This window comes from Eschrichtius robustus, chromosome 20 (assembly GCF_028021215.1).
Source record: "Eschrichtius robustus isolate mEscRob2 chromosome 20, mEscRob2.pri, whole genome shotgun sequence".
Taxonomy (NCBI): domain Eukaryota; kingdom Metazoa; phylum Chordata; class Mammalia; order Artiodactyla; family Eschrichtiidae; genus Eschrichtius; species Eschrichtius robustus.
In genome coordinates this window covers 20,064,328-20,091,530 of record NC_090843.1, presented here as the reverse complement: position 1 = coordinate 20,091,530, position 27,203 = coordinate 20,064,328, and the positions used below count along the sequence as shown (strand labels likewise).

Below are 27,203 nucleotides of genomic sequence, written 5' to 3'. Positions count from 1 at the left end.
GAATTTTCCCATCTGTGTGATGTATGACATTTGGTGTTATTTTTGTTGATCTCTTCAGTTTGCCCATATAAATGGGTTCATCTTATAACAATAATCCAATGACATCAGGAAGTAAATTTCCTCTTATAATCTACTTTCTCAGAAACTTTTGGGCAAGGCCCTGAACTTAGCTGGAGCTGGAGAAATGTTTGATGATAGTGACTTTATGATATATAGTCTAGAGCTGTTACAAACAAAATCAGAAAGTTATTCTTTAGATGGACTCCTTACTTATACTCTAAGGCAGCTCAGAGTGGGATCCATAATCCTTGTCCAGTGTCTTCAAATTTGGTCTCTTGTCTTTGTGTGCAGGAACAGGGTGGAAGACATTTGTAAAATATAAAATATTCTCCAAATCTGAGGGCTTGTGAAAGACACACTGTACACACAGTCTAGGTCACTAAAGGACATGCAAGATGAGTAGAATTTATTAGGTGATAAATTGGGAAATGCCTTAGTTGCAAAGAAGGCGATTCAGATGACCGTAGAGGGTAGAAAACAAATATAAGCACAACAAAGAAGAGTAAAAGAAAGACATTTTAAAGGTGGAAAAATTAATCAATTATTAAGACAATCAGCAGGGTGGATGACGGGGATGGAGAATCTTATGCCTATCCAATTTCTAACGACACTCGTTAGCTAAACCCAAACTATCACTAGATAAAGCCCAACTTTTTGACAAGGGCAATGAAGACTAAGATGTGTTTTCTTAAATCAAATCCTGTTATTTCCCTGATAATGTATTATTTCACCCGAGGAATAAATGTAAGTAGCCTGTTTTACATGTATCTCAAACCATCGGAAGAGGAGTTGATGCCATTGAACTGAACTATCAGGAAAGAGGGGGAAGGAAGGGTATGTCACTCAATGCAAGGAGGTCCAGCTGGCATGGATGCACCAGGTGCACCTTTTTTTAGGACATATCTGTACAAAGGAAGTTAATATTTACCAGTTTAGAGCAAAGAGAAAGAGGAGAAAGTAGCAGTTCAGGCACTAAACAGAATGAAGACAATAATTTGAAACACAGAAAATGTTGTAAATGTTATTACAAAACAACAACAACAATAATGATAAATTCCCTACTGTATAATAGGGAATTGAGCAATAGCTGAGAGAGAGATTGTTTGAAGTCTTCATGGACATTTTAAGTTACTAAGAGTCAGCAAGAAAAACAGCTCATATAATTCAAATCCTGGTATGTAGATTGCAAACTCTGGGACACTCACTACTTCCTGAGAGAGTCTGTTTCTTGTTTTGGTCAGCTCAGATGGTATGAAAATTACCTCTGATACTGATACCCATCTAGTCTCTTTATGTCTTAGATTCTCCATGAAGTTTCAAATTTTCAAATATCACCAACAAGGGTTCAGTGTTCTCACACGGAAGATATCTTAGTACTTGAGGAGTAATTTGTCTAAGGCTAGAAAACTAGAACTCATTTAGAAAACTAAATTTTCTCCATACTGTTAACACCCATTTGGAGCTATTCACCCATCTTTCCCATTTTCTTTCTACACCCTTATGTTCAAATATTATCCTTTACATACATAAGTAATATCGAGAAGTCCTCTTTCCTTAAGTTATAATCATAATTTTACCAATGGATCTCAAATGAAATTCTACTGCTTCTTAAAATCACCTATTTGTGTGGAGAAAAATCCTTTTTTGGGGGAGGGGTCTTACTTAAGTTGCTTGTTTTGTATATTAAGTATATTTATGCTTTGCTATAGTTGCTACTCTTGGGCAATTAAAAGGGAATGCTTAGGGAGAACTGGGTTAACTTTGCTGGAAATCAACCTTAAGAGGTAGAAGATCATTTAAAATTTGTCTCTTTCCAATCTTAATCAAGCAAGAATCTGAATGACGCTAAAGAGCTTGGTTTTTCATTATACCCTTATCTTGGGTAAGGAATGCTTTTGTTTAGAAGGAGGGTCTGAAGGCTTTCTGGCCAGGGACAGTTACAACCATTGTAAACACAACAATAATAAAGGCGAGGTGAAGTATGCATGCTTTCCTTATCAAGTTTACACTCTCTCTACAATTTAGACTTTTTTGATCTATGGTTTGGGCACGGAGGAAGAGTTTGATAATAGTCCATGTTGGTGCTGTAAATCAAGGGTCCTCAAATGAGGAGGCCTGGGGAGAGATAACACAGGATTCTACCCCTCCTATGAAGGGCTCTAATTGAGAGATTTTAGGAGAGGTTGGGAAGAGTTTGTTGTGTCAGTTTTGAGACTGGGCAGGACGTGCCAGGGCCCTGTTTCCATTAACATTTGTAAATAGACATTTAAAAAAATATACTCTTTAGATCTTTCCATAAATTCTAGAGGATGGGTTAGCTGGAAGAAAAAAGATGAGAGTGACCTGAATTGTGGGTTTGATTTATGAGTCTGGCAGAACTGGCAGAAGTCAAGGGGCATTGAAGCCTTGGGCAGCTCAGACAAGAGACTGGAGATCCAAGGTACCAGAGGTCCAGGAAAAGGGAGAAGGGTGGATGGATGGCACAAATACTAAATGCTCAAGGGATTTGAGGATCAAAGGCAAAAGGCTTATGTTTGAACCATGATATCCTTCATGAAACATGCCCATGTTTGCAACTGTGTCAGATTGATGAATTGAGCCTTTTTAGTTCCATTTAATTTAGTCCATCCTCATGAATGAATTATTGGGAGCTCAGCTTCATGACAAAAAGAACCAAGAACCCAAGAATTAGTCTTCTAACCATAGGGCGCCCCAATATTGCCTGAAACTAACAGAGTGGGTGGATGGAGAACTACTAAATGAGAATGAAAGGACAATTCTGATTAAAATCTGCAACTGATCAGAGACATCAACACATGAAACCTGGCTCAGTTATTTTGTCCTATGTTGCAGACACCCCCTCAGATGACCTTCATAATCCAAATAAGATTATCCATCTGGCCTCTGGTCACAGGATATGGTGAGAGATTGGAAGTGCTTTGTAAACATTGTAAAATGCTTTCTTTCTTTCTTTTTTTTTTTTAACTACGATGGTCAAGTTAGGAAACAGTTGTGGGTAAACGCTTTTGAAACATCAAAGTTAACAGCTTTTAAACAGGAAAAAGAACAGCTGATTTTAAGATGTTATTTATTATTATTATTTTTTAATCAGTCATCAATTTTATACACATCAGTGTATACATGTCAAACCCAATCGCCCAATTCAGCACACCACCATCCCCACCCCACCGCGGTTTTCCCGCCTTGGTGTCCATACATTTGTTCTCTACATCTGTGTCTCAACTTCCGCCCTGCAAACCGGTTCATCTGTACCATTTTTCTAGGTTCCACATACATGCATTAATATACGATATTTGTTTTTCTCTTTCTGACTTACTTCACTCTGTATGACAGTCTCTAGATCCATCCACGTCTCAACAAATGACTCAATTTTGTTTCTTTTTATGGCTGAGTAATATTCCATTGTATAGTAAAATGCTTTCTTAATGGAAACTTTTAAAGGACTCAGGGCTCATATCAGTTAGAGCTTTTTAAGATGAATAGAGATTATTAGGAGATTAAACAGGAAGGCCCTATTGTAGCTACAAGGATTATTCAAAGTTATCATGAAAGGTAGGAAAAAGATATAAGAATAATGAAGCAATTGGGGAAAACATTATTATGTAGAAATATTGAGCAATTGCAGTTACTAGGGCCTGAACAGTCAGCCTGGAGGATATGGTTTTTAAAAATAGATTAGGGGGCTTCGCTGGTGGCGCAGTGGTTGAGAGTCTGCCTGCCGGTGCAGGGGACACGGGTTCGAGCCCTGGTCTGGGAGGATCCCGCATGCCGCGGAGCGGCTGGGCCCGTGAGCCACAACTGCTGAGCCTGAGCGTCTGGAACCTCTGCTCCGCAATGGGAGGGGCCGCGATGGTGAGAGGCCCGCGCACCGCGATGAGGAGTGGCCCCCGCTCACCGCAACTGGAGAGGGCCCTCGCACAGAGACGAAGACCCAACACAGCCAAAAATAAACATAATAAATAAATAATAAATAAAAAATTAAAAAAAAAATAGATTAGATTAAAAGACTGAACTGGAATCTCATTGGGAAGGTAGATCTTGTCATCATTTGCAAGGGGTCTCTAACCACTGTCGACTGAAGAAAAATGCACAACCTAAAAGTTGAGTGATATGTTTTATTCAGCGGACAAAACTGAGGACTTAAGCCTGGGACTCAGAGTTACCTGAGAGACCGCTCCGAAGAGGTGAGGGGGAGAGCCAGGATATATAGGAGTTTTTGTGACAAAGACCAGGTATTCAGCACATCAAAAGATTACTGTTAAAAATTAAAGAAAACTAGATATCTCAAATTAAGGAATTTAGTGCTTTTCTTTCTTTTAAAAATTTTTTTTATTGGAATATAGTTGATTTACAATGCTGTGTTACTTTCAGGTGTAGTACAGCAAAGTGAATCAGTTATCCATATACATATATCCACTCTTTTTTAGATTCTTTTCCCATATAGGTCATTACAGAGTATTGAGTAGAGTTCCCTGAGCTATACAGTAGGTCCTTATTAGTTACCTGTTAATATTTTATAGATTGTAGTGTGTATATGTCAATCCCAATCTTTCAATTTATCCCTCCATCATCCCTCACCCCATGGTAACCATGTTTGTTTTCTACATCTGTAACTCTATTTCTGTTCTGTAGATAAGTTCATTTGTACCCTTTTTTTTAGATTCCACATATAAGTGATATCATATACCGTACAAAACGAAGAGACAACCCTTAGAATGGGAGAAAATATTTGCAAACGAAGCAACCGACGAGGGATTAATCTCCAAAATATAGAAAGAGCTCATGCAGCTCAATATTAGTGCTTTTCCATGTGTGGGAAGATGCAAGAGTCTGGGCTCACTGAAATCATTCCTTCAGTATGCACCTCAGCAATCTGGGGCCAGTGTCCTATGCCTATTTATCCTGAGTTTTCTCAGGGTGCACCATTGGTACACCCTGAGACCTGCATACAGGTCTTATGTCTCCTTAGGTAGGTTTATTCCTAGGTATTTTATTCTTTTTGTTGCAATAGGAAATGGGAGTGTTTCCTTAATTTCTCTTTTAGATTTTTCATCATTAGTGTATAGGAACGCAAGAGATTTCTCTGCATTAATTTTGCATCCTGCTACTTTACCAAATTCATTGATTAGCTATAGTAGTTTTCTAGTAGCCTCTTTAGGATTCTCTATGTATAGTATCATGTCATCTGCAAACAGTGACAGTTTCACCTCTTCTTTTCCGATTTCAATTCCTTTTATTTCTATTCCTTCTCTGATTGCTGTGGCTAAAACTTCCAAAACTATGTTGAATAATAGTGGTGAGAGTGGACAACCTTGTCTTGTTCCTGATCTTAGAGGAAATGGTTTCAGTTTTTCACCATTGAGAATGATGTTGGCTGTGGGTTTGTCATATGTGGCCGTTATTATGCTGAGGTAAGTTCCCTCTACGCCTAGTTTCTGAAGGGTTTTTATCATAAATGGGTGTTGAATTTTGTTGAAAGCTTTTTCTGCATCTATTGAGATGATCATATGGTTTTTCTCCTTCAATTTGTTAATATGGTGTATCACATTGATTGATTTGCATATATTGAAGAATACTTGCATTCCTGGGATAAACCCCACTAGATCATGGTGTATGATCATTTTAATGTGCTGTTGGATTCTGTTTGCTAATATTTTGTTGAGGATTTTTGCATCTATGGTCATCAGTGGTATTGGGTAGTCTTTTTCTTTGTAACATCTTCATCTGGGTTTGATAGCAGGGTGATGGTGGCCTTGTAGAATGAGTTTGGGAGTGTTCCTCCCTCCACTAAATTTTGGAAGAGTTTGAGAAGGATAGGTGTTAGCTCTTCTCTAAATGTTTGCTAGAATTTGCCTGTGAATCCAACTGGTCCTGGGCTTCTGTTTGTTGGAATATTTTTAATCACAGTTTCAATTTCAGTGCTTGTGATTGGTCTGTTTATATTCTCTATTTCTTCCTGGCTCAGTCTTAGATGGTTGTGCTTTTCTAAGAATTTGTCCATTTCTTCCAGGTTGTCCATTTTATTGGCATATAATCGCTTGTAGTAATCACTCATGATCCTTTGTATTTTTGCAGTGTCAGTTGTTACTTCACCTTTTTCATTTCTAATTCTATTGATTTGTGTCTTCTCCCTTTTTTCTTGATGAGTCTGGCTAATATTCTCAAAGTGCCAGCTGTTAGTTTTATTGATCTTTGCTATTGATTCTTTCATTTCTTTTTCATCTATTTCTGACCTGATCTTTATGATTTCTTTCTTTCTGCTAACTTTGAGGTTTTTTTGTTCCTCTTTCTTTAATTGTTTTAGTTGTAAGGTTAGGTTGTTTATTTAAGATGTTTCTTGTTTCTTGAGGTAGGATTGTATTGCTATAAACGTCCCTCTTAGACCTGCTTTTGCTGCATCCCATAGGTTTTGGGTCATCGTGTTTTCATTGTCATTTGTTTCTAGGTATTTTTTGATTTCCTCTTTGATTTCTTCAGTGATCTCTTGGTTATTTAGTAGTGTTCTGTTTAGCCTCTACGTGTTTGTATTTTTTACAGATTTTTTCCCATAACTGATATCTAGTCTCGTAGCGTTGGGGTCGGAAAAGATACTTCATACTATTCCAATTTTCTTAAATTTACCAAGGTTTGATTTGTGACCCAAGATATGATCTATCCTGGAGAATGTTCAATGAGCACTTGAGAAGAAAGTGTATTCTGTTGTTTTTGGATGGAATGCCCTATAAATATCAATTAAGTCCATCTTGTTTAATGTATCATTTAAAGCTTGTGTTTCCTTATTTATTTTCATTTTGGATGATCTGTCCATTGGTGAAAGTGGGGTGTTAAAGTCCCCTAATCTGATGGTGTTACTGTAGATTTCTCCTTTTATGGCTGTTAGCATTTGCCTTATGTATTGAGGTGCTCCTATGTTGGGTGCATAAATATTTACAATTGTTATAACTTCTTCTTGGATTCATCCCTTGATCATTATGTAGTGTCCTTCTTTGTCTCTTGTAATAGACTTTATTTTAAAGTCTATTTTGTCTGATATGAGAATTGCTACTCCAGCTTTCTTTTGTTTTCCATTTGCATGGAATATCTTTTTCAATTCCCTCACTTTCAGTTTGTATGTGTCCCTAGGTCCGAAGTGGGTATCTTGTAGACAGCATATATATGGGTCTTGTTTTTGAATCCATTCAGGGATTCTATGTCTTTTGGTTGGAGCATTTAATACATTTACATTTCAGGTAGTTATCGATATGTATGTTCCTGTTATCATTTTCTTAATTGTTTTGGAGTTTGTTATTGTAGGTCTTTTCCTTCTCTTGTGTTTCCTGCCTAGAGAAGTTCCTTTAGCATTTGTGGGAAAGCTGGTTTGGTGGTGCTGAATTCTCTTAGCTTTTGCTTGTCTGTAAAGGTTTTAATTTCTCTTTCGAATCTGAATGAGATCTTTGCTGGGTAGAGTAATCTTGGTTGTAGGTTTTTTCCCTTTCATCACTTTAAATATGTCCTGCCACTCCCTTCTGGCTTGCAGAGTTTCTGCTGAAAGATCAGCTGTTTACCTTATGGGGATTCCCTTGTAATGTTATTTGTTGCTTTTCCCTTTCTGCTCTTAATATTTTTCTTGGTATTTAATTTTGATTGTTTGACTAATATGTGTCTTCGCATGTTTCTCCTTGGATTTATCCTGTATGGGACTCTCTGTGCTTCCTGGACTTGGTTGACTATTTCCTTTCCCATATTAAGGAAGTTTTCAACTATAATCTCCTCAAATATTTTCTCAGTCCCCTTCTTTTCCTCTTCTTCTTCTGGGACCCCTATAATTCGAATGTTGGTGCGTTTAATGTTGTCCCAGAGGTCTCTAAGACTGTCCTCAATCCTTTCATTCTTTTTTCTTTATTCTGCTCTGTGGTAGCTATTTCCACTATTTTGTCTTCCAGGTCACTTATCCGTTCTTCTGCCTCAGTTATTCTGCTACTGATTCCTTCTAGAGAATTTAAAATTTCATTTATTGTGTTGTTCATCATTGTTCGTTTGCTCTTTAGTTCTTCTAGTTCCTTGTTCAATTTTTCTTGTATTTCCTCCATTCTATTTCCAAGATTTTGGATATCTTTACTATCATTACTCTGAATTCTTTTTCAGGTAGACCACCTATTTCCTCTTCATTTGTTTGGTCTGGTGGGTTTTTAGCAGGTTTTCACCTTGCTCCTTCATCTGCTGTGTGTTTCTCTGTCTTCACATTTTGCTTAACTTACTGTTTTTGGGATCTCCCTTTTGCAGGCTGCAGGTTAGCAGTTCCTGTTGTTTTTGGTGTCTGCCCCCAGTGGCTAAGGTTGATTCAGTGGGTTGTGTAGGCTTCCTGGTGGAGGGGACTGGTGCCTGTGTTCTGGTGGATGAGGCTGGATCTTGTCTTTCTGGTGGGGAGGATTGTGTCTGGTGGTGTGTTTTGGGGTGTCTGTGAACTTAGTATGATTTTAGGCAGCCTCTCTGCTAATGGGTGGGGTTGTGTTCCTGTCTTGCTAGTTGTTTGGCATAGGGTGTCCAGCACTGTAGCTTGCTGGTCATTGAGTGGAGTTGGGTCTTAGTGTTGAGATGGAGATCTCTGGGAGAGATTCCACTGTTTGATTATACATGGGGCCAGGAGGTCTCTGGTGGACCAGTGTCCTGAACTCGGCTCTCCCACCCCAGAGGCTCAGGCCTGACACCTGGCTGGAGCACGAAGACACTATCAGCCACATGGCTCAGAAGAAAAGGGAGGGATGAAAGAAAGAAAGAAAGAAAGAAAAAAAGAAAGAAAGAAAGAAAGAAAGAAAGAGAAAGAAATGAAGGAAGGAAGGAAGGAAGAAAGAAAGAAAGAAGAAAGAAAGAAAGAAAGAAAGAAAGAGAAAGAAACGAAGGAAGGAAGGAAGGAAGAAAGAAAGAAAGAAGAAAGAAAGAAAGAAAGAAAGAGAAAGAAACGAAGGAAGAAAGGAAGGAAGGAAGAAAGAAAGAAAGAGAAAGAAAGAAAGAATGAAGAAAGAAAGAAAGAAAGAAAAAATAAAATAAAAAAGTTATTAAAATAAAAAATAAAAAAATAGTATTAAAAATAAAGAAATAAAAAAGTAATTAAAAAAAGACAAAGAAAGAAGAGAGCAACCAAAACAAAAAACAAATCCACCAATGATAACAAGTGCTAAAAATATAGTAGAGAGACCTTCAAGATGGCAGAGGAGTAAGACGTGGAGATCAACTTCCTCCCCAGAAATACATCAGAAATACATGTACATGTGGAACAACTCCTACAGAACACATACTGAACACTGGCAGAAGACCTCAGACTTAGCAAAAGGCAAGAAGCTCCCCATGTACCCAGCCGTGTGGCTGACAGTGTCTTGGTGCTCTGGCCGGGTGTCAGGCCTGTGCCTCTGAGGTGGGAGAGCCAAGCTCAGGACATTGGTCCACCAGAAACCTCCAGACTCCACATAATATCAAACGGTGAAACCGCTCCCAGGATCTCCATCTCAACACTAACACCCAGCGCCACTCAACGACCAGCAAGCTACAGTGCTGGACACCCTATGCCAAACAACTAGCAAGACAGGAACACAACCCCACCCATTAGCAGAGAGGCTGCCTAAAATCATACTAAGTTCACAGACACCCAAAACACACCACCGGACGTGGTCCTGCCTACCAGAAAGACAAGATCCAGCCTCATCCACCAGAACACAGGCACCAGTCCCCTCCACCAGGAAGCCTACACAACCCACTGAACCAACCTTACCAACTGGGGGCAGACACCAAAAATAACAGGAGCTACGAACCTACAGCCTGCGAAAAGGAGACCCCAAACACAGTAAGTTAAGCAAAATGAGAAGACAGAGAAACACACAGCAGATGAAGGAGCAAGGTGAAAACCTGCTAAAAACCCACCAGACCAAACAAATGAAGAGGAAATAGGTGGTCTACCTGAAAAAGAATTCAGAGTAATGATAGTAAAGATATCCAAAATCTTGGAAATAGAATGGAGAAAATACAAGAAACATTTAACAAGGACCGAGAAGAACTAAAGAGCAAACAAACAATGATGAACAACACAATAAATGAAATTAAAAACTCTCTAGAAGGAATCAATAGCAGAATAACTGAGGCAGAAGAACGGATAAGTGACCTGGAAGACAAAATAGTGGAAATAACTACCACAGAGCAGAATAAAGAAAAAAGAATGAAAAGAATTGAGGACTGTCTCAGAGACCTCTGGGACAACATTAAATGCACCAACATTTGAATTATAAGGGTCCCAGAAGAAGAGAAAAAGAAAGGGACTGAGAAAATGTTTGAAGAGATTAAGTTGAAAACTTCCCTAATATGGGAAAGGAAATAGTCAATCAAGTCCAGGAAGCGCAGAGAGTCCCATAAAGGATAAATCCAAGGAGAAACACGCCAAGACACATATTAATCAAACTATCAAAAATTAAATACAAAGAAGCGATATTAAAAGCAGCAAGGGAAAAGCAACAAATAACATACAAGGGAATCCCCATAAGGTTAACAGCTGACCTTTCTTCAAGCCAGAAGGGAGTGGCAGGACATATTTAAAGTGATGAAAGGGAAAAAACCTACAACCAAGATTACTCTACCCAGCAAAGATCTCATTCAGATTCGAAAGAGAAATTAAAACCTTTACAGACAAGCAAAAGCTAAGAGAATTCAGCACCACCAAACCAGCTTTCCCACAAATGCTAAAGGAACTTCTCTAGGCAGGAAACACAAGAGAAGGAAAAGACCTACAATAACAAACCCAAAACAATTAAGAAAATTGTAATAGGAACATACATATCGATAATTATCTTAAAAGTAAATGGATTAAATGCTCCTACCAAAAGACATAGACTGGCTGAATGGATACAAAAACAAGACCCGTATATATGCTGTCTACAAGAGACCCACTTCAGACCTCGGGACACATGCAGACTGAAAGTGGGGTGATTGAAAAAGATATTCCATGCAAATGGAAATCAAAAGAAAGCTGGAGTAGCAATTCTCATATCAGACAAAATAGACTTTAAAATAAAGACTATTACAAGAGACAAAGAAGAACACTACATAATGATCAAGGGATCGATCCAATAAGAAGATATAACAATTGTAAATATTTATGCACCCAACATAGGAGCACCTCAATACATAAGGCAAATGCTAACAGCCATAAAACGAGAAATCTACAGTAACACCATCAGATTAGGGGACTTTAACACCCCACTTTCACCAATAGACAGATCAACCAACGTGAAAATAAATAAGGAAACACAAGCTTTAAATGATACATTAAACAAGGTGTACTTAATTGATATTTATAGGACATTCCATCCGAAAACAACAGAATACACTTTCTTCTCAAGTGCTCATTGAACATTCTCCAAGATAGATCATATCTTGGGTCACAAATCAAGCGCTGGTAAATTTAAGAAAATTGAAATCGTATTAAATATCTTTTCCAACCACAGTGCTATGAGAGTAGATGTCAATTACAGGAAAAAATCTGTAAAAAATACAAACACATGGAGGCTAAACAATTCACTACTTAATAACCTACTTAATAACCAAGAGATGATTGAAGAAATCAAAGAGGAAATAAAAAAATACGTAGGAACAAATGACAATGCAAACACAACAACCCAAAACCTATGGGATGCAGCAAAGCAGTTCTAAGAGGGAAGTTTATAGCAATACAATCCTATCTCAGGAAACAAGAAACATCTCAAATACACAACCTAGCCTTACACCTAAAGCAATTAGAGAAAGAAGAACAAAAAAAACCCCAATGTTAGCAGAAGGAAAGAAATTATAAAGATCAGATCAGAAATAAATGAAAAAGAAATGAAGGAAACAATAGGAAAGATCAATAAAACTAAAAGCTGGTGCTTTGATAAGATAAACACAATTGATAAACCATTAGCCAGACTCATCAAGAAAAAAAGGGAGAAGACTCAAATCAACAGAATTAGAAATAGAAAAAGAAAAGTAACAACTGACACTGCAGACATACAAACGATCATGAGAGATTAGTACAAGCAACTCTATGCCAATAAAATGGACAACCTGGAAGAAATGGACAAATTCTTAAAAAAGCACGACCAGGAAGAAATAGAAAATATAAACAGACCAATCACAAGCACTGAAAATGAAACTGTGGTTAAAAATCTTCCAAGAAACAAAAGCCCAGGACTAGATGACTTCACAGACGAATTCTATCAAACATTTAGAGAAGAGCTAACTCCTATTCTTCTCAAACTCTTCCAAAATATAGCAGAGAGAGGAACACTCCCAAAGTCATTCTCTGAGGCCATCATCACCCTGATACCAAAACCAGACAAAGATGTCACAAAGAAAGAAAACTACAGGCCAATATCACTGATGAACATAGATGCAAAAATCCTCAACAAAATACTAGCAAACAGAATCCAGCAGCACATTAAAAGGTTCATACACCATGATCAAATGGGGTTTATCCCAGGAATGCAAGGAATCTTCAATATATGCAAATCAATCAATGTGATACACCATAGTAACAAACTGAAGGAGAAAAACCATACGATCATCTCAATAGATGCAGAAAAAGCTTTCAACAAAATTCAACACCCATTTATGATAAAAACCCTCCAGAAAGTAGGCATAGAGGGGACTTACTTCAACATAATAAAGGCCATATATGACAAACCCACAGTCAACATCATTCTCAATGGTGACAAACTAAAACCATTTCCACTAAGATGAGGAACAAGACAAGGTTGTCTTCTCTCACCACTGTTATTCAACATAGTTTTGGAAGTTTTAGCCACAGCAGTCAGAGACAAAAAAGAAATAAAAGGAATCCAAATTAGAAAAGAAGAAGTAAAGCTGCCACTGTTTGCAGATGACATGATACTATACATAAAGAATCCTAAAGATGCTATGAGAAAACTACTAGAGCTAATCAAGGAATTTGGTAAAGTAGCAGGGTACAAAATTAATGCACAGAAATCTCTTGCATTCCTATATACTAATGATGAAAAATCTGAAAGAGAAATTAAGGAAACACTCCCATTTGCCACTGCAACAAAAAAGATAAAATACCTAAGAATAAACCTACCTAAGGAGACAAAAGACCTGTATGCAGAAAACTATAAGACACTGATGAAAGAAATTAAAGATGATACAAACAGATGGAGAGATATACCATGTTCTTGGATTGGAAGAATCAACATTGTGAAAATGACTATACTACCCAAAGTAATCTACAGATTCAGTGCAATCCCTATCAAACTACCAATGGAATTTTTCACAGAACTAGAACAAAAAATTTCACAGTTTGTTTGGAAACACAAAAGACCCTGAATAGCCAAAGCAATCTTGAGAAAGAAAACTGGAGCTGGAGGAATCAGGCTTCTGGACTTCAGACTATACTACAAAGCTACAGTAATCAAGATAGTATGGTACTGGCACAAAAACAGAAATATAGATCAATGGAACAGGATAGAAAGCCCAGAGATAAACCCACGCACATATGGTCACCTTATCTTTGATAAAGGAGGCAAGAATATACAGTGGAGAAAAGACAGCCTCTTCAAAAAGTGGTGCTGGGAAAACTGGACAGCTACATGTTAAAGAATGAAATTAGAACACTCCCTAACACCATACCCAAAAATAAACTCAAAATGAATTAAAGACCTAAATGTAAGGCCAGACACTATCAAACTCTTAGAGGAAAACATAGGAAGAACACTCTATGACATAAATCAAAGCAAGATCCTTTCTGAACCACCTCCTAGAGAAATGGAAATAAAAACAAAAATAAACAAATGGGATCTAATGAAACTTAAAAGCTTTTGCACAGCAAAGGAAACCTTAAACAAAATGAAAAGACAACCCTCAGAATGGGAGAAAATAGTTGCAAGTGAAGCAACTGACAAAAGATTAATCTCCAAACGATACAAGCAGCTCATGCAGCTCAATATCAAAAAAACAAACAACCCAATCCAAAAATGGGCAGAAGACCTAAATAGACATTTCTCCAAGGAAGATATACAGATTGCCAACAAACACATGAAAGGATGCTCAACATCACTAATTATTAGAGAAATGCAAATCAAAACTACAATGAAGTATCACCTCACACTGGTCAGAATGGCCATCATCAAAAATCTACAAACAATAAATGCTGGAGAGGGTGTGGAGAAAAGGGAACCCTCTTGCACTGTTGGTGGGAATGTAAATTGATACAGCCACTACGGAGAACAGTATGGAGGTTCCTTAAAAAACTAAAAATAAAACTACCATACGACCCAGCGATCCCACTACTGGGCATATACCCTGAGAAAACCATAATTCAAAAAGAGTCATGTACTACAATGTTCATTGGAGCTCTATTTACATTAGCCAGGACACGGAAGCAACCTAAGTGTCCATCGATAGATGAACGGATAAAGAAGATGTGGCACATATATACAATGGAATATTACTCAGCCGTAAAAAGGAATATTGTTAAGTGTGTAAGAAATCTATCGATTTTCTTAGTTTGCCTTATGTCCAACTTCACTATTAACACTAACATTCAGTTGATTCTCTGGGGCTTTCTAAGCATACAGTGCCATCAGGCAGCTAACTGCCCTCAGCCTCAGGTATGTCTCCAGGTTCTTTTCCCAGTTACCCACAGTTGTGACCCTATAATTAACAGAAACTTTTGGGTTTTTCTTTCTCTCCTGCCTTATTTCCCGTTTTCCTCATTTGTGCTTCCTGAGATCACCTCCCAGGTAAACTACTTGCACTCACATGTTTGTCTCCGAGTCTGCTTTGGGTGAAATTCAAAGACAATAGATGTTCAGCAAATATCTTTAACTGATTGACATTAAACCGGTAATGGTGGTTACTTCTAGCAACAGGAGCAAGACTGGGAAGTCTGGAGGTGAAGCAGAACCAGTGTTACCATTTGGTGTTTACCTACTTCCTGTGTGAATATAGGCATCTGTATCCATGTTTACCTGTAAAGAAGTCTCATTCTCTAGATCAAATCTTAACTTCCACAAATGCGTTTTATGTGGTTTTCCTCAAAGGTAACAATTATCCCTTTGTTTGGAATGTTTCTCCCTCTTTTCTCCATCAGTCAAAGTATATATATTTTTAGATTTCCTTCCCATTTAGGTCGCCATGATTCACTTTGCTCTACAGCAGAAACTAACACAACATTTTAAAGCAACTATACTCCAATAAAAATTAATTTTAAAAAAAGATATATATTTTTAAAGGACCATTACATGCCCCTATGTCATCAAAAAGCCTTCATTCACTCAACAAATATTTATCACTAATGTGCTCTGTGCTAGCCTTGTGCTGAACACCATGGTAAGAAAATTAAATTTCATAGCTCATACCTTCAGGGTATCTGCATTGCAACTGGGGGAATAGTAGAAAATAACTGTGGTACAGCAGAGTGTGCTAAATTAGGTGCACATTAGTGTGCTAATGTAAGGAAGAATTATATATGAACGGGGTAGTTTATCATTGAGGGGGAAGCATTGAGGGGAAAGCTGGGTTTTTGATAGAGGAATAGGAGTTTGCAGAGCTGACAAGAAAGAAGAAACACTCCAGGAAGATGAAACAGCTTCAGCAAAGGCTTGCAAGTTTTATTCTTCACCCTTTCCTCAGCTGTCCCAAGACTAAGACAAGCTTACCTTCTGTTTAATCTTCCACAAGTTTCTTTTTCCTCTTAACTTCTCTATGCTTCTTTTGTCTCTTGCTTAAAAGAGTAATAAGAATACACACTATATTATATGTTGCATTAAAGATTAAAAACAAATATAAGATATTCAACATAATGCCAGGTACATAGTGACTACCTTACAAACGATAAATGTTATTATTTCCTCACCTTTTACTGAAAGTGTATGGAACTTAACCACATACTATATATTTTGATTTTAGTTCTTCAATTAAAAGTAACTGTCATTCTTTTAACTGTTGCCAAACTGTTTTCTATGCTGTGTCTTATTCAAGTATCAACAGGAAAAAGATGAAGAGTTATCTGTTATATTCTCTCAGTACCCAAAAGAATGTCTTTGATACATATTTTTGAAGGCTTAATAATTCCAAATATTGTTTATATATAACAAATGCTTCTGTAATGAAATATCCATTGTACAAGTTTGACAACTAAAAGGTAAATCAAAACTTCCCACTCTTAGTGCCTATCCTGGAAGACATAGAGCAAAAATGTGTTTTTACTATTTAAAAGCAGTGAGTATTGCTAAGTGCCTCAGCTTGAGATGGTGGAATAAGATCAGACACAGAGTTTGAAACTGCCTTGCGGTCCCACTATCTCCCTGACCATCCAGGATGCCCACAGAGGATCACAGCCATCTTCTTTAGAGGGGGGACACCCTCCCCCCAAATGGGTCTTTCTTTCTAATTCCTTTCTAGCATTTCACCTGACCAGCACATGTTTTCCTCACCCTTGACAAGGAAAGATACATGAGCATTGTAAGAACCATTCCCTGTGATGTTCACGGGGCAGCGATAGGAGAGAACGTCACATTCAAGAGCAAAATGTCAAAGTCATGTGACGAGAGCTTTGTAAGACATTGCACCCACCAGGAACAAAGGTGACACCCACTAGGGAGAAAATGTGACAGGTCTTTCAACTGGAAACACAGGAGCACACCAGGAAAAGGAAATGTGATATTTTGGAGTACTTAACTAGAAACACACAATTATGGAATTAAAAGATTACGTTTTTCTAGTAGGATAAATAATAACAAGGAAATAATGAAGCAATGATAGCAGCTCTTTAGCAGGGTATAAAGGGGGCTGTGCGCCAAGTAGACACCCAAACTCAAGAACCTCTCTCTCCTGGAAACCCGCCCAGAACCTGTACCCTCTGACACCATGGTCAGCTCCTGTTGCAGCTCTGTCTGCTCTGACCAGAGCTGTGGCCAAGGTCTCTGCCAGGAGACCTGCTGCCACCCCAGCTGCTGCCAGATCACTTGCTGAAGGACCACCTGCTGCCGTCCCAGCTGCTGTGTGTCCAGCTGCTGCAGGCCTACCTGCTGCATCTCTAGCTGCTGCAGGCCCCACTGTTGCCAGTCTTTGTGCTGCCAGCCCACCTGCTGCCGCCCCAGCTGCTGCTTGCGCCCAATCTGTGGCCGGGTCTCCTGCTACGTCACTTGCTATCGCCCCACCTGTGTCACCTCCACCTGCCCCCGCCCCGTGTGCTGTGCCTCCTCTCGCTGCTGAGCCCCCTGCCCTGTGACCACTGTCTCAGTTGACCTCTGTCCGCACAGATGTAGATCCTTTCTTGTGCTGACCCTTAGGACACATGGAGTCTGGTGGACGTCATTCAGTGGGTTGAACCCCATGATTCCAATGAATGCACCACTGTCCCAATGACTCTGTGAGTACATTCTGGTTCGTTTTATACTCTCTCCCTTGCTATCTTTTCCTTTCAATATCAGCACCTAGTAGGAATTAATTTGCAATCCCTCAGATAAGAAATTATCCCAATCCTCTAAGTTTCTCATTCTACCTGATCACTTTGGGGGTCTAGGTTATATTTTCAACAACGTGGCCATTATCTGCAGCCCCTGAGTGGCACTGATTTGACACCCTCAGACCGGGGGTCCAGTTATACCCTGTATTTTCTAAAAGAGTGAATTTCTTATGTTTTGTCACTTCTCTGATTTCTAATAAACTTTTCTGCACATAGGAATTCATTGGCATTTTTTTCTATTATTTTCATTTTACGAAGTAACTAGGCAACTATATTTTACATGAAGATACAAGGAAGGATAACCGATGATGAAATCACGATGATAAATGCTATATCAGATATAGATAATTTAAGATATTAGAACAAAAGTGGCATGAATGTGTATGTGTATGTGCACATGCATGTCACTTAATATCTTAAATTAGGACAGAGTTAATTCATGTCTTTAGCTCTTAATTAAAACACACTACACCCCTTAATACCATTGGCCCCATTTGGAGAAAAGGTAAAACCAAATTTCTGAGTGTGGAGTGTGTGCCAAAGAAAGAAGAAAAGTCTCCTGTAAAGAATTTAATGTACCCAATTCCTTTCACTCAATAAACAAGGTTTCCAAATTATAATCACAGGTGGATCATATGTCCATTGAGTTCTGTTGAGAAGATATGCATATTTCATTGCATTAAAAAAAAACACTTTATTGAAGTATGATTGATGTGTAAAAAAGCTGTACAAATTTAGTGAATACAACTCGATGAGTTATATTTCACTGTATTTTTTAAAAAATTATTTATCTATTTATTTATGGGTGTGCTGGGTCTTCGTTTCTGTGCGAGGGCTTTCTCCAGTTGCGGCAAGCGGGGGCCACTCTTCATCGCGGTGCACGGGCCTCTCACTGTCGCGGCCTCTCTTGTTGCGGAGCACAGGCTCCAGACGCGCAGGCTCAGTGATTGTGGCTCACAGGCCTAGTTGCTCCACGGCATGTGGGATCCTCCCGGACCAGGGCTCGAACCCGTGTCCCCTGCATTGACAGGCAGACTCTCAACCAGTGTGCCACCACGGAAGCCCCATATTTCACTGTATTTTTAAGAAAACATGCCTCATCTGGTTGGTGTGGTATGTTTCTGAGTGTGTCTCTCAGGGTTCTCATAATTCAAATATCTCCTCACTTAACATTCTGACACATATTGACACTGGGAGGCTGGGATTTTAGAACTCAATTTTTTAAAAGATTTTTTTTTAATTGAAATTAATTTGTAATTTTGAGTAGTTCTCAGCTGGGGTGCACACTGAATCTGGGAGCACACTGGTACTGAATTCTGCAAAGGAGATTGAAACCTACCCAGTGAGTAAGCAATGTCAAGATTTCCTAACCCCTGATTTAGAATTTAAAATAGCTACAGCTTTAGATAGTATCAGAAATTACTTTCCAAAATAATGTTCTATAACTGTCCATAAAAATATTAAAACAAAAAAAATTTAAAGTTAAAGCAGCATTATTGCATATTATCATCCATTAAAATGCTTTCTCTGCTGGCTTTTTTCCAGGATGAGGAAACTAGTGGGAGTTCAGGTGAAGTGGACACCAAGACCACATTCTCCACAGGGGCGATTCTCACATGTATAAATAAATTGAATATGTAAAGATTGTCTCACTTGTCTGTTGCTACATAACAAACCACCCCAAAGCTCAATAGCCTAATACAATAACAATTTGTTATTTCTCACAATTCTCTGCATTGACTGGGCATTCTGATGATCTTTCCTCTTCTCACTCATGCCACTGCATTGGTCTCAAAGTTCAACTGGGGCTAAAAGGTCCAAGATGGCCTCATTTATATGTCTGGTAGTTGGTGCTACTTGTCAGCTGGGGTGTCTTGGTTCTTCTCAACATGGTCTCTCGTTCTCTGGCAGGCTCTACTTGGCTTCTTTTATGATAGTAGAGCTTTTCCAAGAGGGAAAAGGGGATGCTTCAGGACCTCTAGAGGCTTAGATTCCAGAACTCATATAACACTATTTCCACGATGTTCTATTGGTCAAAGCAAGTCATAAGACCAAACCAGACACAAAGAGTGGGGAAATAGAATCTACCTCTTGATGGGAGGAGTTACAAGATACTGCTGGCCAGTGTGGGGCTAAGGCCGAATGGGGAAGATCTGCCAAGCCAATGTCAGTCCTGAGGATCCTTTCCTTCCTGTATTACACTTATTTGAATACTAAGTAAAAGTATTTATTCATGCAGGTGAATAAATTCACCTCTATGAATTACAATGAGCAAATTTTGGCTACTATTATTGACATAGGTGGGGCTGCAGGTAATGACAGCTCTTTGTATTTAAGAGAAGAGAAATAAGGAACATGAGAACTTCCAGACTGCAGAATGGCCCCATGTGAGCACCTGACATCAGCTGCTCCTGAGTTGAGAGATTTGGTCAACTCCTAGTAACAAAAGAGACTGTGTGAACCCTACACACCTGAGATTTGATATGATGAAAAAAGCAAAAAGGTTATTTTTTTTTTTTAATTAAAAAAGAAAAGTAAAAATGTCAAGAGGCAGAGAGTGCCACTTTTAAAATTTTTTATTGGAGTATAATTGCTTTACAATGTTGTGTTACTTTCAGGTGTACAAATGAACTCATTTACATCTTTTTAACTTCTTTTTATCAAAAGACTAAGACTATTGAAACTTTGCAGAAGACATTAAAGAGACTCAGAAGCTAAAGAGTTTAGTGTGATTGGCTTGGTCTCAAAAGACAGAGAACCCAGAACACCTCTTTGATTTAGGAGGATATACTGCAATCTGACAAATTCTCCTATCATCTCCTGTCAAAGCTGATGCTTTATTGTGGGTTAATGGAATAATTGTTCTTCGGTGCCCTCCATCCCCTCCCCGAGCTAAAAAAGCAATTTCACTAAAGGAATGTCCCTGCAAGGCTTTGGGAGCCACCATTTTCCCTGTCATTTAGATGAACCATGTGGTTTCTGGTGTTAGGTAATCATGTGGATGAAGGAGTGGAGGAAAGTCATATTTGTGACCATAACACCGAACAAACTAACAAGAGCAGAAGCCCTATGATTCAGATGTAACCAAGACCAATACTTGGATGGTTAATAAACAATAAAATCATGAGGACACTTCTACACCCAAGGAACATGAAAGTTCTGTAATAAAACAATTCCTGAAGAATATTACCTCATGATAAATAATGACACATCACATGAGGAAATGGTCCTCCACTGGTTCACCCTCATGTAGGTTTAGAGTTTGCTACTTCTGGGAGTCCCAGGGGTTTCTCTGGCCTGAGACAAATGATTTTCTCAGCTTGGGATTCCTACACCAAAGCAAAGTCTAAAATTGAATTCGAAACGCAAATTGTAAGCAGTTCCAAATATAGAATTTGTTTTTCTTCTATTAACATTTGCCAAAGAACAAGATTCTCTGGGTTTCTCTTACAAAGAATTTCTAGTTCTGGCTTTCTCAGATGAGAGATCCCTCCAGACTCTTTTGTAATGTCTTTTGGTCCCAGTAAGGGAATTAAAATCCCAGTCTCAAGTCATTGGTCCATATCCTGAAGAAGCTTCAGCACCAGTTCACAGATTGAAAGATTGAAAGATTGAAAAACTCAATTTCTTGAGTTCCTGCTTCATTCTGGCACCTGGGAATTTTTACTTTCTTTCTTTTAAGCTCAGAAATTTACTACTTCAAAAATTATACCCAGAATCTATATATAGTCAGAGGGGGATTTCATATTAGTTTAGTGTCTGTGTTGCTGAAGTCCTTTAATTTTCCCAAGAGAAAATTTTACCAGCTAGACATTGGAATAATTGGTACTTATAGTACACAGTAAAATATAATTTCTAAAGAAATATTTGATTAAATCAATAGCCACTTTCATAAAATTAGTGCAATTCCCAGATTTTTTTTCTCCTGAACACATAATCAACTATAAACTAATAGGAAATAGGTAACATGAATTTCTTATAGAGAAACGAGGCAGTCCCTGTTTAATCAATGGCATTTCTTGGTTGATCGGGAAGAAAAGAGGGAGGGAAATAAAAGTTACCCACATGAACGGAGATCCAGTGGGCATAATCTAATTGGACATTCTAAAAGTCTTTGTCCAAGATTCAAAACAAAGCTTATTATAGTAACTGATTTGCCACTCTGGTGGATTACATCATTCTTCACTAATAATTACTCTTTGCTTCTCCTACCTCTCTGGGAGAAGTCTTCTCTCCCCCTTTCCCACCCCATGATTTGGACTTCACCATGTGACTTGCTTTGGCCAATGGGATGTTAGAGGACATGACACAAGCCAAGACTTGGAATGTGTTTACATGACTAGAATTGCTCCCTTGTGCTTGTGCTGTCACAGCAGGGTTGCCAGCTAAAATGCAGGATGCCTCACTTAATTGGAATTTCAGATAAACAACAAATAACTTTTAGGTAAGTATGCCCCATGCATACTTAGATATACTTAAGCTAAAAAGTTATTTGCTGTTTATTTGAAATTCAAATTTAACTGAGGGATGTGTATTTTTCTTTGCTAAATCTGGAAACTCTAATTCAGAAGGAAGTCCAAAACTAACCCATGGCCAGAAGCCAAGCCCAGCCTTAAAAAGCCAAACCCAACTGAACTGCAGACAAGTGGCCAAGAAATAAATACTTGTTATTGTGTGTTATAAGAGTTTGTGGTTACTAGTTATGCAGCAGCAGCTGACTAATTCAACTGTGGCAGCAATAAGAAACTAGCTTAATACACCAATCGGTATGAAAAGATTAACCAGATAGTTTTCTATAAAGGAAATAAAAATAGGGGAGTGCCCAAGTGTTTGTGTTGGGTGTTTTATTTCAACAAACTTTCTGGAGGGCTAGGTTAATAATAATCTCTAGGTTTATAGATAAAATTAAGCTCTTATGGCTTGTTGCTGACGGCCCGGGCAGGATGTATGCCTCTTGGAGAGTTCATGTGCCTGAGCACTCCCCGAGATCTCTATACCGCTGGTGTCCACATCCCCAGGGAGAGCCACAGCCACACTCCCCCTCCCCAGGCGACCCTGTACTGCACACAATTGCTCCACGGCCAAGTAGAGAAGAGCCAGGGATTAGGCTTTGGGGGTCCCAGTCAACAAGAGAAAGTCCCCGCTCATGAAGCCCCAGCACTACAGCCCCAATATGGACTGGGAAGAGGGACGTGCTGACTGGACGGAGGCAGAGGGGCAGGATGGCCCCCTGGACCAACCATCACCCCAGCACATGTAGCAAGGAGGAGTGGCCTCAACTTTAGTTAATCTTTGGCACCACAGACCCAGTCTTACCTTATGGAAAACATGCAGTTTGTGTGGTGGGAAAAGCACATCCCAATGTGGAAGCAAAACCAGACATTCAGTTCCCTCAGCATCCACTAGTGAGGACCAGTTTTCCTTACATAACTGTGGAGACTCTAAACAAAATCCACAGAGTATCCTCGCCCCCAGGCCATTTTCAGGAGCACAGGTTTGGACTGTGCCTCTTTTAGGAAGAAAATAAAAGATACCAAACCTTACAGTTGAAGAAGACCTTGACTCCCTGATGGGGTGGATGTTTAATCCCTGAAAAAAACCCCTGCAAAATAAGCTTTAAGACATTTATGATATGACATATGAGACACAGCCTCTAATTTGAAATTTTATTTTGTTTATTTTTTATTGAAGTATAGTTGATTTGCAGTATTATATTGGTTTTGGGTGTCAGCATAGTGATTCAGTATTTTTACAGATTACACTCCATCACAGGTTGTTGCAGGACGGTGGTTATGGTTCCCTGTGCTGTATGATATATCCTTGTTGCTCATCTATTTTGTACAGAATAGTTTGTATCTCTTAATCCCCTACCCCTAATTTTATTCTGACATTTTAGGATGTGCTTCTCGCCAGCTCATGGTCACCCCCACTAGTCCCTGATAGACACAGTGTCTCCAGGAGCTGGACCATCGCAGACCACTTTGTGCATGAGGCTGAAATGAAAGGACATGCAAAATATCTCAAAAGTTTGTATAGCTGATTCACTTTGTTATAAAGCAGAAACTAACACACCATTGTAAAGCAGTTATACTCCAATAAAGATGTTTAAAAAAAATACATGGTAATCTCTTTTTTAAAGCTCTTATGGATGGTAAAAAGTGAATTTATTCACCATAAATTGAAGAAAAATCCCATTGGGTTTTGTAAGCATATATGTTAAAACACAGGACTAAGGGTCAGGCATGCCTGGGATGAATCCAGACTCTTCAGAGCTGTGTTATTCCAGTTATTTAAGAGCTGTGTAACCTTGGGCAGATTAGTTAAACTCTCTAAGTTTCAATTCTTCATCTATAAAGTAGAGATAATAATATTTAACTCAGTTGACTGTTATGATGATTAATAAGATAGGCAAAGATACCTATTACAGTCCCTGGGCTGTACCTAATACTCGATAAATGGTAACTTAGAGTTCTTATATATTGAGAAGAAAAAAAAATCCAGTTTATAACAATATTATAAACTGTTCTTAGAGGAAAATGGGTATAAGCTTCCAGTAATGGCCTAGTTAAGAAAAAAAACAAGATTTCTTGTAAGACTATGATACACTAGTTCAAAGGACTGTTGAGGCCAAAAAATGTCCACAGAATGTTAGGCATAAACAAAAAGGCTATTTGTAAACCAATCAGAAAATATTACCTTTATATCAAATTATAATGTGACTTGGCCTAGAATATTGCATGTAATTCTAGCCACATTATCTCGGAGAATTTTTTAGTCCGTACAGTAAAAATCAACTAATATTATAAAAGGATTCAAGAGGGGATCTTAGCATGAGGAATATAGAGAATGAACTTGATACAGTTAACATTCATCATATCTTCCATGGTATCATCGAAGCAAAAATAAAACTAATACCCCCATGACAACAACAAAAAGCCTCCTCCTTGAAGCTTGAGGGGGTAATTTTAGGACAAATGATGTTTTAAAAGCATTTGATTAGTGGTTTGCAAGGTCTCAGACCTTCTTTTTTCATGGTTGACTGGACAGGATTCTTTTTTTTTTCCTCAAATTCAGAGGAAAAGTGTAGAGCTACTTCATACATAAGAAGTAAATTTATGGAGATTGGGATTGACGTATATACACTAATATGTATAAAATAGATAACTAATGAGAACCTGCTGTATAGCCCAGGGAACTCTACTTCACTTTGCTGTACAGTAGAAACTAACACAACACTATACAACAACTATATCTCAATTAAGAAAAAGAAGTAAATTTATGGAACTCATAAAGGGTAAGGTGTAGGGTGAAGGTACAAATAAAAAACAATAAAAGGAATTAGACAAGAGCATATCTCACAGAGCCACAATGTGTTACCAAGGGAAACCAGACTATACTTTTAAGACCAACATCTGGGAAAAAGCAGTCCCTCTTCCCCATTCCAATAAGTTGACCTGTTTTGATCCTCCGTGCTGACCCAGCACGCAAGCCCTGAGGCCCTTTTGGATTATCTGTCATTGGGGTAAGACGTTTCCTAATTCCCTTCCAGTACCACTTTTAGAGATGCTACTTGAGATAGTCAATTATATCTCAATAAAACTGGGGAAGGAAAAAATACTTGAGACATTCTCTCTTCTGTCTGAAAACTATCGTCTACAGAGCCTGAAAACCAGAAAACTCATAGTAGAAGTTGCTTACTAAGGAATGAGGAGATCTGTACTCCATTGGGTAACCATGGTGAACCCACATGACCCCTCTTATAAAATGAGGAGATAGGTCTATATATTCTCTGCCCTCCCTTCCCAGAATCCACACATGCAATGACTAATCCCAAATAAATTACACAGATAAAAATTGCAATGGATTCTTCATGAGGGTTTTACAATCAAGGTAGAAGTTGAGCTAGGCTTAGAAGGTGAGGAGGGCACAGAATTCACCTGGAGGTGAATGGGGAGACACCAACAACCAAAGCAGGACTACCCAGGCCCTCCTGGGGAGGAGTGACTAAACCAGGTGGCAGCAATCCTGGGTGCCATGTGGTCCCTCATATGGAAAACAACAAAACAGCCTTTCAGCGAGTCACGGAAGGAGACACCTGGGAAGCAGGTGAGTGCTGGGCTGCATTAGAGTGCTGTGATTAGCCAGTTACCATCATGTGCACGGCTGTAAATACCAAGTCACTGTTTGGGTGGCAATTTTGCAAGTCTTTGAAGTCCACAAATAAAATGCTAACTTCTGGGCCAAAGGGTAGAGTGATTAGATACCAATATAATTTAGAAAACGTTCTTTTTTTATGAGTTAGGAATATTTCAAAAGAAAATTCACTAGACTCTAATCCTATGTCTAGATTTGATGAAAATAAACAATACAAGAAAATGAAAAATATCTGTGGTGTGTATGCATACATATTATGTGGTGGATGGTTACCAAAACCACTATTAGTCAATGCTAAATCCTCACTTAATTGCCCAGATATTTAGGAATGACCGCGTGTCGTGGGGGTCATCAGCAGCTGGCCAGGGTATATAAAGGGCCCAGAGCAGGAGGAAGACATTCACACCTGAGAACTCTCAACTCCTCTCACCAGCTCAAGCCAACTCAACCCCAGACACCGCCATGACCGGCTCCTGCTTCGGCCCCATCTCCTCCTCCCTGGGCTGCGCCGGAGGCTGCTTCCAGCCCCGCTGCCGCCACGACCCCCGCTGCTGCCGCCCAGTGTCCTGCAAGACCACCGTGTGCCGCCCCGTGACCCGCGTGCCCCGCTGCACGCGCCCCATCTGTGAGCCCTGCCGCCGCCCGGTCTGCTACGCCCCGTGCAGCCTGCAGGACGGCTGCTGCCGCCCCATCACCTGCTGCCCCACGTCCTGCCAGGCCGTGGTCTGCCGCCCCTGCTGCTGGACCACCACCTGCTGCCATCCCGTCTCTGTGCAGTCCCCGTGCTGCCGCCACCCCTGCTGCCAGCCGGCCCCCTGCTGGGCCACCTGCAGGACTTCCTCCTGCTGCTGAGCAATGCATCCTAGGAGCCCATCATCACTAAGGGTCCCCCAGAGACGGCCGGCTCCATCCTGCTGTCCCACAGCTTCACAGCAGAAGGTGGCAGGTCTCTTCTCGAGAAGCCCATTCCTCCTCTCTTCTAACTAGCTTATAAGAGGCACCGAAGACCCTTTTCAAACGAACTACGGATGAAGAATATCCTGTCCTCTCAACACCCCAGCTCCCTCCTATATCATGTTGTTGGTTTTCTAATAAATTCAGCACTCCCAGCATAGAAATCGTGGTCTTCGTGATATTTCCTTTAAGGAGATTCTGTCTGAATTTTCCAGAGACATTGAAAGCAAGATACAGAATAATCCTCTTAAATTGTTCTCTAAAATAACCGAAGTCTGGGTAGCTTCCTTCTTATCATTGTAGATGGCATTTATAGGACACAGTAGCTAAGGAAGGTGGGCACAGCTATATCTTCATCACATATACAGAGTCACAGATGCCCACGGTTCCAGACAGGTGCCGCACACCTGAGAAATGTTCTTCAAAAGTGACCAGCAAGGAGTCTACACTGGGGTTACCACTTATATTCCCAGTCTGAGTATTCATTCACTGAACTCACACCTGCTAGCACAGCACATAAAGCCCAGTATGC

At 39.3% G+C, this 27,203-nt stretch overlaps 2 protein-coding genes across 2 annotated transcripts; both read left to right on the top strand.

Annotated features, from left to right (window-relative positions):
• The first annotated feature begins 16,962 nt into the window (after positions 1–16,962).
• LOC137754434 (keratin-associated protein 4-7-like) lies at positions 16,963–17,310 on the top strand. Its single transcript, XM_068530096.1, is given in 1 exon segment — positions 16,963–17,310. A coding segment is annotated over 1 exon segment (348 nt).
• An 8,869-nt stretch (positions 17,311–26,179) lies between these two features.
• On the top strand, positions 26,180–26,569 carry LOC137754426 (keratin-associated protein 2-3-like). The gene has a single exon (XM_068530089.1). It carries the CDS (start codon positions 26,180–26,182, stop codon positions 26,567–26,569), a length of 390 nt encoding a protein of 129 aa, XP_068386190.1.
• Positions 26,570–27,203: the final 634 nt, after the last annotated feature.